Genomic DNA, 13897 nt, shown 5'->3' on the forward strand with positions numbered 1-13897 from the left:
TTGTTTGTCCCTCTGATTTTATGATACCAGCACCGGCTTTTTGAGCCCGGGGCTGGTTATGATCGGGAGGGGGACCGCACGCCGTTTTTTTTTTTTTTAATCGCACATTGAAAAATGCGCACATTTTCATGACTGAAAATGCGCACATTTTCATTACTAAAACTCGCCCGAAATCGCACCACATCGCACTTTTTTACCGTGAATTCGCATCTCATTACATATGCGAATTTGCGGCAAAAAATGCGATTTGGAAAGGTGCGAATTTGTGCGATATGGTGCGATTTTTGGACTAGTCCAAAAATCGCACCCTATTACATATCGGCCTATATCATGAATGTTATTACAGATGCTGCAAATTGAGATGACGAAACGATAGATATGGGCAATCTTCTGATGTAGTTTTTACCTCTTTGGCTGCTGTTTCCATGACCCCAATTTTGGTCTGTAGGACTTTAAATGAGATCACCTATTCTGACTTTTTTGCAGGACTCGTAAAGTAATACAATTATAATACAGATATCTTAGTAAAGTTTGGCTGTGAAGGGCTTTCCGTCAGTGGAAGTATGTACTAAGGTTACCTTGCTAACTCTACAAACATAACCTCTCTCTGCTGTGCAGACCCTGGGAGCCGAAACACATGCCCCAACAGCCACATAACAATGATATTATTCATCTTAGTGGGGATCTTGGAAACACACTATATGGTTTTGTCACACAATGGCCCTATACAGTACTGCCAGAATGTATGCTTCTACAATGATGCAGAACAGGGGAACGGTTTTGTATAGTTCAATAAACATTGTTTTTTTTTAATAATAAAAAAACGTTTCCTCTGTTACTGGATGTGAATACAAGGTACAAGAAAGAATGCAACAGTTAGGACTTCCTTTAGTAAGTGCACTAAGGTTGTGTGGAAGTATTTTTCCAGAAGATACACATTGTTGTATGTCCGTATTGCCAGACAACAGGGACAGGCAAGGTCAGGCTACCGGGAGAGGCATGGTCAGCTAACAGGGAGCGGCAAAGATGTTAGGCAACAGGGACAGGCAAGGTCAGGCATGGGAGAGAAGAGGGAGAGGCATGGTCAGCTAAGGCAACATGAACAGATGTTAGGCAACAGGGAGGGGTAAGGCCAGGCAACAGGGAGAGGCAAGTTCAGGCAACAGAGACAGATAAGGCCAGCTAACGGGGAGAGGCAAGGCCAGGCAACAGGGACAGACGAGTCCAGGTAATAGGGCGAACAAGTTCAGGCAAAGTACAATAAGGTTGTGTTACAATTAAACCTGGATTATACATCCTACATATACCTTTATGGTATTACACTGGTGTAATGATAAGCAGTGATGACACTGATGACATCTGCCACACTAGCCACTTCTGGTTGTGTCTACATAATATAAAGTCTCCGATGTCTATCCACATAACTGAATTGATATATCCATAACTAAATTTATATTTTATTTTGCTTCCAGACTTGTTTCATATAGGAGTCACTGTTTTAGAGTTAAATGATCTTGTCACTGATGTTTCCGTGCAGCTGCCTTGTATAATGGGGATATGGTTAGAATTCTGGCAGTCGGGATGTTGGCAGTTGGAATACTGATGCCAGAATCCCAACACTGGTCTGCAGACCGGCGTTGGAATCCTGACAATGGTGGTGCCAAAATCCTTATTGTCGGCATCCCATTCGTAAGTACGCCATGGAGGGTTAGGCTGCAGATAGGCAGGATTAGGTTTAGGCACTAGAGCAGCATTTTTCAACCACTGTGCCTTGAGCTGTGCCACCAGAGATAGAGATGTCTACAGTAGTTAACAGCCACCACCACCAGTTCACCTGTTATTTACAGGTCTCTTGTTTTCATGGGCCAATGTATTTTATTATTGTTACTTGTGGAGACCAGTGTGATTGTTTTTTTCGGGACTTGTTTAGTTTCACGGCGCCCGATATATCTGATGCGATATCGGTCGATATATCGATGCGATGCAATTTTTTACCTGTTCATAACCCCACTATCCACTACGCATGGAGTTGATTTTATATAGTGCGGCGAGCGCAGTAATTCGCGTCCCCTCGCTGCGCTCGCCACACTATATAAAATCATTGCATCCGATATATCGGGCGCCGTGAAACTAAACAAGTACCTTTTTTTCATATGGGTTTTGCACTGTGGGGGTCCGATGATGCACCATGGCAATTTTAACCCTACCTTTCCCTATGCACTAGACGGAGGGTTAGGGCTAGAGGAAAAGAATGCAAATAAATCACTCCTAGCGCAGCCGCTGTACAACACCTAGTCGAGGATCACTTTCCCTCAATAACAATGCAATATGGAATAGTAGATGACAGGTGGAAACAGCTTCTAACGTCCCCTATTTATGAATATTAAAATTATGAAACGTTTCTGATGCCACTCCGTGATTATATCATGATGTCACGGGAAAACATAAGAAACATGAAACAATAACTTAGTGTAGTATGGTCAGGTAAGTGGTTCAATTTAGATGGTATCGAACACCCCAGTGCAGGAAATTCTAAGAAGGTGTCTATGAAGAAATCTTCCAGCTATATATTTGATAGATGTCCTACCAAACTCACATCAAACAAAGAAAAATAACACACATCAAGGTATCTTTAGGGAGGGGTCATACCCCCAACTCACAATGTGACATGAAATAACTTGTATGTAAAGGTATCTTTATCCCTCTTAGTGACAATAGGGTGTAACCCAGGGCTGGGCAACACCGGCCCTCCAGATGTTGATGAACTACACATCCCAGCAGGCCTTGCATCAGTTTCAGCATGGCCATATAGCAAAACTAATGCAAAGCATCCTGGGATGTGTAGTTCACTAACATCTGGAGGGCCGGTGTTGCCCAGCCCTGGTGTAACCCAATTCACTGTTGTTGTAGCAGTTGTAATCGCATAAAGGTATCTTTACTCCACACGAGGTAATCATAAATGAAACGATTTATTGGCAGGCACTCCAATGCACATAAAATGAAACATTAAATATAACCAAGTAAAAAAAAGGACTTGTCTAAAAACCCTCCAAGAGGGGTAGGACTGGTGCAGAGGGAAATGCAATATTCATCTGCACTGGAGGTCTGGATTCTTGGTTATATTTATGTTTTATTTTATGTGTATTGAAGTACAGGGTTAGGGCTAGGTTGCACAGGGGGGAGAGTTAGGCGCTAAGAGGGTGCGGTTAGGATTAGGCTGCAAGTTTAGATGTGTTCTTTTAATGTAAAAAAAGTTTTGCAAATGAGGGCCTGATTCATGATTGTATGGAATTGCACAGCCGCTCCCTTGCTTGACGCGTTCAAACTGGGATAAAAATGTGACTGCTGCAAAAAAAATACACCCTGGCATTGGAGTGGTGAGTCTCCATCAAGGTCCATGCTCAAGCTTTTAGGAGTTGCTTCTGTAACCTGGCATTGTGCCTAGTTGTGTAAAGAAGCTGGCAAGAAATCCCCATCAGGGACTTAACATCTACCACTTTACTTTCACCCCATGTTACCTTCACCACTTCCAATAAAAGAAGCTTCTCTGAGGACTTAATCCTCTGCTAATCCCCTACTGTATTGTTCTATGTATTGTGTTGCAGCTGAGGCCTTGGTTAGTCATGGCTCACCATGGCTTTCCATAGAAGGCTAGCTGAAGAAGGCTCCATCAGTATGTGTGAAGCCTTTCATGCCATTACTCAGGATGTACAGTGTCCTCATACATCTAGCCCTAATACGACATGCAGCAGGAGATACAGAACCTGGCATTAAAATGTTCGAGTCTACTATGAAAACTAGAGGAGGGGAGGCCAATGGCATGTAGGCATGTGGACGCCATATGTAGCCCCCATTGTCTCCCTAATTATGTAAAAGTACAAACATGGCACCATTTTGTTTGGAAAATAGAAATACAATTCTAAGATCGTGGTTTATGGCAGCTCAGGCAGTTGGGTGTCTGGTCATGAACATGATAGGCCTATTGTTTATGCGGAGGCCAGTACCTGTAGCTCTATCCACCTCATTGTTAATAATATCAGGGGTGGGCAATAAGCGGCCCTCCAGCTGTTGATGAACTACACATCCCAGCATGCCTTGCATGGATTTAGCATGGCCAAATAGCAACACTAAGGCAAGGCATGCTGGGATGTGTAGTTCATCAACAGCTGGAGGGCTGCTTATTGCCCACCCCTGGTTAATATGGTCCTGGTGTCGGGTGTCTTTTTTTTTTAGTCATGATGCAAGTAGGACTCCCATGGAAATAGCCCTGTCCACTGCATCATAGCAGACGCACCGGGCCTGGTCTACCAAGAGAGACTGTTTGGTGTGACTACAGCAAAGATGTATGAGGACATTTCTGTACCTGGAGATGCAGAACTCAGCACAAGGACAACGTTGATGTGTCCCGATAAGTATAGGCCAGTCCAGAAGACAGTTCTGGGTGGCACCAAAACTCAAGCCCTTCTCCCATGTAATGTAGAGTAATGCTATTATCATGTACTCTGTCCTCTGCTTTATATCATTTCACTTTCCACTTTCGCCACTAGTCACCTAGGACGAGATGTACTAAGCTGCAAACAGTGATAAAGTGGAGAGTGAAAAACAACCAGCCAATCAGCTCCTAGCTGTCATTTTTCAAACACCGCCTGTCACATGGCAGTTCAGAGCTGATTGGTTGGTGGTTTATTACTCTCCATTTTATCACTTTTGATGCTTAGTACATCTGGCCCTTAGAGCAGTGATTTTCAACCTTTTTACCTTGCGGCACACTAAATAGGACTTTAAAATTGCCAAGGCACACCATGAGATCCCCACAGGGCAAAACACATTGGCCACCACAGGAAAAAACAAACCTATTGGCCCCCACATTAATAACAATCACACTGATCTCCACAGGTAACAAAAATAAAATACATTGGCCCTTTACATGAAAAGAAGAGATCAGTAAATGACATTTGAACTGGTGGGGGCTGTAAATGGGTTTGGGCATCTCTAGATCTGGGGGCACACTTGAGAACAGCTCAAGGCACACTAGTGTGCCACGGCACACTGGTTGAAAAACACTGCCTTAGAGGTTCCCGCTCTGTAATCTGCTGGACACTCGCTCTCCTCAGCTCCTCCCTACTACCTGTGCAAACTGTCACTTTCCTGATTCACCTGCATTGTCTCACATGCTCCATCCCACCTGTATACAACGGTGGCCACACTAGAGATCCAGAAGGCCTCCACTGTATCCCTGCCACTAAACCCATGACAGTTACTGGGACAGATTCACAAAAATAGGAGACATAGAGACATTTTGCAGTGCAGTTTATTAACCACCCTCAGTAATGCAGCTGCTGCACGCAGACTCATACTAGCACATACAGCGTTATGATAAAAAATAATACTTTGTTGTTATTCTTGCATATATAATACATATCTGTACAATGAATATATACATTTTTAAAATGAGCATTGTAAACACAGTATCAGCTATAGACTGACACCATTGACCACACATTCTACATAAACATATGGACACACTCCTCCAGCTGACAGACACAGTCGCAGTACTGTATATCTTGGGGGAAATTTACTAAAGGAAATTTGTAAAAAATAGGTGTATTTGTATCCAGAAATACACTTATTTTTGACATTTAGGGGGAAATTCACTAAAGGAAATTTGTAAAAAAATAGGTGTATTTGTATCCAGAAATACACTTATTTTTTACATTTACTGTCCCGAAAATACGGCAATTCGTATTCGTATTGATAGCACATCTATACGAATACGAATTGCCGTATTTTCGGGATAGTAAATGTCAAAAATAAGTGTATTTCTGGATACAAATACACCTTACTATTTCTGGATACAAATACACCTTACTATCCCGAAAATACGGCAATTCGTATTCGTAGCACATCAATATGACTACGAATTGCCGTATTTTCGGAATAGTAAATGTGAAATATAAGTGTATTTCTGGATACAAATACACCTATTTTTTTTTTACAAATTTCCTTTAGTAAATTTCCCCCCTTATGTCTATATTGAGTTTCCCAAGCTGACAATAGCAGATTTAAGGTAGCCTAATGTCATTGCCACTTTAATTCAGGATAGTCCAAGCAGCACATTAGTCAGCTAGTCATGTTGGATTTATGTAACCCATTGCCAGTATCAGAACGGTATAACCCTTTGACATATTTATGGTATATTGGCACCATAATGATTACAGCACTGTACGACTTGTTTATCATTATAATGTTAATTAATACAAGGTCCTCTGTATATCTGACAAATATCTCTTCCCAGATGTATTTCATACTCATTCATTTCTTGCATGTCCTGGATGGAATATAATGTAACGCACCATATTTCAGTTTTTGGTCAACAGAATATTAAAGGTTCTTTGCAGGACATGCACACTTCTAGCGTCCTCACACCGGATCCTTCTCTGTGACATGAACTTCCTCAGCATGAACAGACAAGGCAGACGCCTGACCACAGAGGTGCTGGTGATCTTTCCAGTCCTATAAAGGAACCAATACAAGATGCAGATAAGTGCTGCAATTCAAAGCGGTCTAAGTAAAAACTGAACTTCTAATCTTCCATCCCCCGAACATCCCCTCTTCTCCCACTATCTCCATCAGCATTGGTGAAACCGAGCTCACGTCCACCGACCAAACGCGCTGCCTCGGTGTCATCATTGACTCCTCCCTCTCTTTCACCCCCCACATTCGTGCTCTCTCACAGTCTTGCCGCTTTCACCTACGCAACATCTCACGCATCAGACCATTCCTCTCCACTGACGCGACCAAAATTCTCATTCACTCTCTTGTCATCTCCCGCCTTGACTACTGCAACATCCTTCTCTCTGGGCTACCTCTCACCCGCCTCGCACCTCTCCAATCCATTCTTAACGCTGCTGCTAGGCTCATCTTCCTCTCCCGCCACTCTACCTCCGCCTCCCCCCTCTGTTTATCTCTTCACTGGCTCCCCATTCCTTTCCGAGTTCTCTTTAAACTTCTCACCACCACCTACAAGGCTCTCTCCTCCTCCACAGCTCCCTACCTCTCTTCACTGATCTCTATCCACACTCCCTCCCGTCCTCTTCGCTCCATCGCTGACCGCCGACTGACCTCTCACCTAATCACCTCCTCCCACTCCCGTGTCCAAGATTTCTCTCGCGCTGCCCCCCTGCACTGGAACAACCTCCCGCCACCCATCAGGCTATCTGATTCCCTTACCTCCTTCAAGCGCTCCCTCAAAACCCACTTTTTTCGACTAGCCTATCCCTCCTCCTAACCTCTTTTGATCCTCCTATCCTGCCTCCGTTCCCCTCCGTTCCTACTTATCCTATTGTATTTCGTTCGTCCACCCACCTATTTTTAGTATGTTAACTCTTATGAGCAGGGCCCTCCTTCCTCACGTACTCACCCTACCTCATTACCTCACCTGTGCTCCTGTCCTGTTCTTCCCTTCCTCTACTTCATCTTCAGTCTCCTTGACAATTTTGACACCTACTTCTGAACTGATGCTGATTTTAGTTCTACCAGCTATACCCCTATTTATACTGTATCTTTCAACACACCCTGTACGTTACCTTGTAATTTGTTTTTATTGTTTGCTATGTACGGCGCTGCGGACACTTTGCGGCGCCTTATAAATAAACGTACTACTACTACTACTAAGTAAGGTACTGTAGATACACGATAATACTCATATAAGGCTTAAACTACCATAACATTTGGAACATATTAATGCTAATAATAGATCTGTTACTATAAAATAAAGTGGATCTTACAAGTCGCATTAGAGTCTTATACCATCTTATTTGCATAAAATGTGTCTAAATCACAATGTAATGTGACTAGGATGCACATGCTGAATACTTTGATATAAGACCCATATACACATATATATATATATATATATATACTGTATGTGCAACAGAGTCTCTGAATCTGTATACGTAGTGCTCAATGTACAAGTTCTGTTCTGCTTCGTATACAGGCACATACAATATACAAGTGCTATACAGTATATCACATTAATCAGTGCGGTCCTATTGTGTGTCCTGGATGCATTGTGTTGCAATTAAAATGCTTTTTCAGACCAAAAAAAAAGAGATGCTCCAATGACGGGACAGGACCTGCCCGCTCACTCACAACAGGCACCTTGCACTGCATGCCGCACTGAGAATAGATGTATGAGGACACGTCTGTGTGTATGTTTCACAGAGCTCCAATATAGCTGTTATATGCTTTCACTTTACAATGGGAGGGTGCATGGTAAAAGTATACATTTAAACATAAAGCAGGGGCCTGTAGAGCTTCCAGGGGTGTTATATGTTACCCATGTCATGTGACCCAAATAACATTTCTAAATACTGGATACTAATGATGACATCAACATTCACCGCAGCTGTTTATAGTTCACTGGGTTTTATTAATATACTAATGTAACTTGCAATGTATTATATTACATTACTGATGTCATACGTAGCAGTCTACACTTTATGGAATAAGTATAAGAGCAGGCATGTGATGTATTAAGGGGGGGGGATTCAGGTTGGTTTGCAAAAGCAATCTCCTTCTATAATGGACAAAACCATGCTGCACTGCAGGTGAGGCAGATGTAACATCTGCAGCGAGAGTTCTATTTGGGTGAGTTATTTTATTTCTGTGCAGGGTAAATACCGTCTGCTATATTCTTACACTGCAATATAGATGTGAGTTTGAACACACCTCACCCAAATGTAACTCTCTTTGCACATGTAACATCTGCCCCACCTGCAGTGCAGCAAACCGAAAGAGAAAAAAAAACGTCATGGGTCCCCCCCTCCTGACCATAACCAGCCCCAGGCTCAAGGGTCGGTACTGGTTCCCAAAATACGGGGGACAAAATAAGTAGGGGTCCTCCGTATTTCAATAACCAGCACCGGGCCCAACCAGCCAGCAGGGTAATGCCACAGCCGTGGGGAGACTTTTTATACAAGTCCCCCGGGCCAAAGCATTCACCCCCTGACCGGTCAGCATGGGCAGGGATCCTGGGACCCCCCCCAATGAAGAGATGTCCCCCTCCAGAATTTCCCGGCCCATGCTGAAGCCTGGGGCTGTCCCCGATGCTCCTGGGCGGTGGGTATCGGGCTGATAAATGTGTAGAAGTAGAGGAAACTATTGTTTATTGTTGTATTGTAGTCCGAGCAAGCCAGCACCGCATGCAGGTGGTGCTTCTCTGGGACCCCTGGAACGCTGTATATACAAGCCTGATTCTGTATACATCTGTGACTCCGCCCACAGCCCGCTCACCAGCCAATCATGGCTGAACATTGTGTCTACAGCATTGTAGGGGTCCCGGAGAAGCACCGAAGCCGGCACATGAGTATGTTTTCTCTCTACAGGAACCCCACATGGATTCTACTGGACAAGGGGACTGAACTACTATCAACATAGGTAAGTTTATGTATGAATGGGCTCTGTTTTATTATTCTGGTGTGTGTGTTTAACTATTTGTACTGTTGTGGAACTACAAGTCCCATCAGGCCCGTTAATGCTCTGCATGCTAGGACTTGCAGTTCTCCAAGTCCCTGCATGCGGTGCAGGTTTGCTGGGACTTGTAGTTCCACAACAATACACAATAGTTTCTTCCACTTTTACACATTTAATCAGCCTGGTGCCCACCGCCCAGGAGCATCGGGGACAGCCCCGGGCTTTAGCATGGGCTGGGAAATTCTGGAGGGGGGACCCCTTCATTGGGTCCCCAGGATCCCTGCCTATGCATTTTTGCCGCAAATTCGCATCTCTTTAAATAGTTGAATTCAGGCAAAAAAATGCGATAAGGTGCAATTTCAGAAAGTTCCTAAAAATCGCATCCGGTACTTGTTTCCTAGAACGGCCACACCGATTTTGATCGGGTTGGAAAAATCGTGTCCATCGCATCGCATGGGACCAAATCGCATGCGATGCGACCGACGCGATGGACCCGATTTTTACATTGATTCAAATGTGAATAGGGTCCCTGGGACCCTATTTTACATTGGATTCAATGTAAAATTGTCCCCAGACCCCAATTTTAACCCCCCTGATGGCTCAAATGCCCCCATTGTGAACGGCACCCCATGATTGACGCCAACCCGAAGCGTGGCGAGCGCAGCGAGCCCCGCAAGGGGACGCGCATAACTTCACATGTATACGCGCCCGCTCGCCACGCTTCGGGCTCGGTGTCTCGCTGCGCTCGCCACACTTTATATTCTCAACTCCACGCCGACGTGGATAGTAGGGGTATGATAAGGTCGGAGGACGCGTACCGCCGCCCCACGCGGGCTCGCCACGCTTCGGGTTGGCGTCAATCGTGGGGTGGCGTTCACAATGGGGGGGCATTAATTAATAGCCATGACGGGGGCATATACAATGAGAAATGGCCCATATTGGCCCATTTCCCATTGTTTGCTATGTAAAATGTTGCTAATCGTGTCCATCTCATCTTGTTCCATTATAATGGCACAAGACCGATGCGATCAACGCGATTGCAATGTTAAAAATATTTTAACATTAAACCCTATGGCAAAATCGCGTTGATCACGTCGGTCGCGTCGCGGGCCATGTTAGTGCGCGCGACCGACGAGATCAACGCGATTTTGCCTTTGCCGGCAAAATGGACCTGATTTCAAAGGAAATCGGGTCCATTGCGTTAGTCGTGTACCTTAACTTAAGGTACACGATTACTAACGATTGTGGCCGTGCTAGGAAACAAGTACCTCGCATCCTATTAAAATGTCACCCTATGTTTCTAAAATACATAGTTGAATGAATATGGAATTATTTGTGCACAGAACAGTACAGCCTGTCCAGCAGCAACGCTCACACACATATAAATGAGATACTTCCTACCTTGCGTTGGCAAAAGATGGAGCAATAATTAACTTTGTGGCAGCCGGTACATTCATTAAGAGCTTCTCTGCCACAGTTCACACAGGATTGCTATATACAAAAGGGTAAATAGACATAGAGATGGTGTCAGAAGACAGTGCTAAATAGCAACATATAAATCATCTTCATGTAACAGGATTAACTGACATACAAGTGTCATCCAGCTAACACACAGTGGTCAGAAGTTCATGTATCCATTAACCTCTACTAAGATAGGTGACAACACTGAAGAGACTAGTGCCTTATGTCTGTCCTCCAGCACAGAGCATTACTAGCTATGTTATACCAAATCTATCCGCCTGTCATTCACTGAATGCCGGAACAGTTTGTTCAAAAGTTTCTCAATGTCCATGGTCATATTTGTACTGACTGTACCAAAAGCATAAAAGAGATGACAATCTTAAAAGCATACAATCTATGGGATATGTGTGGGCAGAGGGCAGAGACTGCGGAGTTACAAGAAGAGCGGTTAAGATAGAATACAAAGTTTGATCCTACAGATGCAGATGAAGTATCCACACCCTTCTCATCCTGCTACTCTACTACCTCTCACCTTGAGCCTGTACCCTTGCAAGTAAGTAAATATATATATATATCCTGTGCTCATCCCAACCTTACCTAACATCTGCAATCTCTCTCTCTCTCTCTCTAACTCTCTACTGGGATCTTCCCTGCAACGTTCAAGCATTCAGTGATTACTCCCATTCTAAAAAAAAAAATTCTGACCCTAACACTGTGAAACAAACGTTCCATCTCTCAACTCTCATGCCTCCTTAACTACTTGAGAGACACTTTTCACACTATCTTAATTTACACAACTTACTGGACCCACTTCAGTCAGGCTTTAGGTCCCAACACTCCACAGAGACAGCACCGACTAAAGTAGCAAATGATCTGGTCACTGCGAAGTCCAAACGCCATTACTCATTACTTACGCTTCTAGATCTTTCTGCTTCTTTTCACTCTGTTGATCATTCTCTACTCATACAAACACTACATTCCCTAGGTCTTGAAGACATTGCCCTCTCTTGGTTCCTAGCCTACCTATATAATCGCTCCTTCAGTGTCTGCTTCTCTGATTCCACCTCCTCTTCGCTGCCTGTGTCAGTCGGAGTAACGCAAGGCTCGGTCTTAGGTCCTCTGCTTTTCTCAAACTATACCTCACCTTTTGGTTAATTAATTAGCTATTTTGAATTTCAGTATCATCTGTACGCAGTAGTTACTTAAATCTACCTATCCTCTCCAGACATGTCACCTTCTGTATTGGTCCAAGTCACTGAATGCCTTTCTGTCCACTCATCTTGGATGTCATCTCACCAACTCAGACTTAACATTTTCAAAACATTAGTTAATTATATTTCCACCGGCCAATAGAAGTTATCAACCTGATATCTATATCACTGTTGAACTCAACAATCAATCCTACCCCACAAGCTCGCCGCCTAGGTGTTATACTTTACTGAGAACTGTCCTTTGTTCCTCACATTCAATCTGTCTCAAAATAATGTTACATGGATCTAAAAAACATATTCAAAATATGACCATATCTTACCCCAGATACTGCAAAAACTCTAATCCATGCTCTTATTTTCTCATGCATTGATTATTGCAATAGTCTTCTTACTGGTCTTACCAAGAAGAGACTCTCACCACTACAATCCATTCTGAATGCAGCTTCTAACTAGGCTGGTCTTCCTTGCTAGATGTTCATTGGCTGCAGATCCACTCTGCCAGTCCCTCCATTGGTTGCCTGTATTCTACCTTATTCAATATCAAATATTTTTACTCCCACATAAGGCCACCAACTAACCTACACAAATGTACATCTCTTCACTGATTTCAAAATATCTCCCAACCCATCCTCTCCGCTCTTCCCAAGATCTAGGTCTCTCATCCACACTCATTACTCGCTCCCATGCACCATTGCAAGTGCTCCTTGAAAACTCATATCTTAAGGCTAGCTTATCACATTCCAGAACTGCTCACTCCACCATCATAAGCTTTTCTATCCAATTATATCCCCAATGTAGAGGCCACACATATCCTCCACATATCTTCTCTTTCTTCTGACCCTGGTTCATCATTGCCGTGATGTGATATCAAGCAGCCCACTTAGAACCCTTGCAATCCAGTGGGCAACTATGCAATAGATAGCACCTATCCTCGTAATAATGCGTATTTTTTTATAGATTGTAAGCTTACGAGCAGGACCTTCCTACCTCTCTTACCTAGTGTAGGTTTAGCTGTGTGTCCAATTGTAAAGTGCAATGGAATTTGCTGCGCTATATAAGAAACTATTAATAAAGAAATAAAATAATAGTTTTAAGAGCACAGCTTAAAGCTGGGAGGTTGTATGAAAGTGTTAAGAGGTGTAGGGGGACATTCCGGAGGTTAGAATCAGCCTGGGAGAAATCCAAGACTGGAAAATGAGGTGACCAGTGAGAAGATGAGGCAGCAGTCTCTAGTACAGAGAAGAGGTGCCGGAATCCCAACTGCCAGTGCTCCGACAGGGGGGGGATCCTGACTCACAGGGGCTTTTGTCCCTTGTGGGGGTCCACAACCCCCATAGAGAGAGAATAGAACCTGTGGAGTAGCGAGCCATCAAGCCCGTAGCATGGCGAGCACAGCGAGCCCGCAAGTGTCTTCTTTGCTCTCGCCCTCCTGTCGGAGCATCGGCAGTCAGGATTCCAAGGAATCACTTGCAGTTAGCACGGTGCAGGTGCAAGTGCTGGCACTGATGTTGTTGCGATGGCCAGCATAAAAGCAATGGTAAGCCAGGGATTCTGTTTGCACATGCACAAACCCCACATTAGCCCTACAGATTCCGACATTAGCATTAGATAATAGATAAGGCCGCAAATACAGTCACTCAGAATCAGTGTAAATGCTTATAGCTCCTCTCCTTTCGTCTCTTCTTCTATATTAGTTACCACAAAAAGAGAATCAGACCTGTTACTACCCACAATGCATAGCACCAGCTGTG

At 43.9% G+C, this 13897-nt stretch overlaps 1 protein-coding gene across 4 annotated transcripts in view; it reads right to left on the bottom strand.

Annotated features, from left to right (window-relative positions):
• Positions 1-5802: 5802 nt before the first annotated feature.
• The window catches only part of DEAF1 (DEAF1 transcription factor), a 37390-nt gene continuing 29295 nt past the window's right edge, over positions 5803-13897 (bottom strand). For all 4 annotated transcript variants that reach the window (XM_083165355.1, XM_083165357.1, XM_083165356.1 and 1 more), the window contains 2 exons: positions 10876-10965; positions 5803-6513 (listed from right to left, as the gene is read on the bottom strand). In XM_083165355.1, coding sequence (XP_083021481.1) covers positions 6421-6513; positions 10876-10965 — 183 coding nt within the window. In that variant the 3' untranslated portion in view covers positions 5803-6420. The remainder of the gene's footprint in view (positions 6514-10875; positions 10966-13897) is intronic.

The sequence above is a fragment of the Crinia signifera genome, chromosome 11 (assembly GCF_055691185.1).
Source record: "Crinia signifera chromosome 11, ASM5569118v1, whole genome shotgun sequence".
Classification (NCBI taxonomy): domain Eukaryota; kingdom Metazoa; phylum Chordata; class Amphibia; order Anura; family Myobatrachidae; genus Crinia; species Crinia signifera.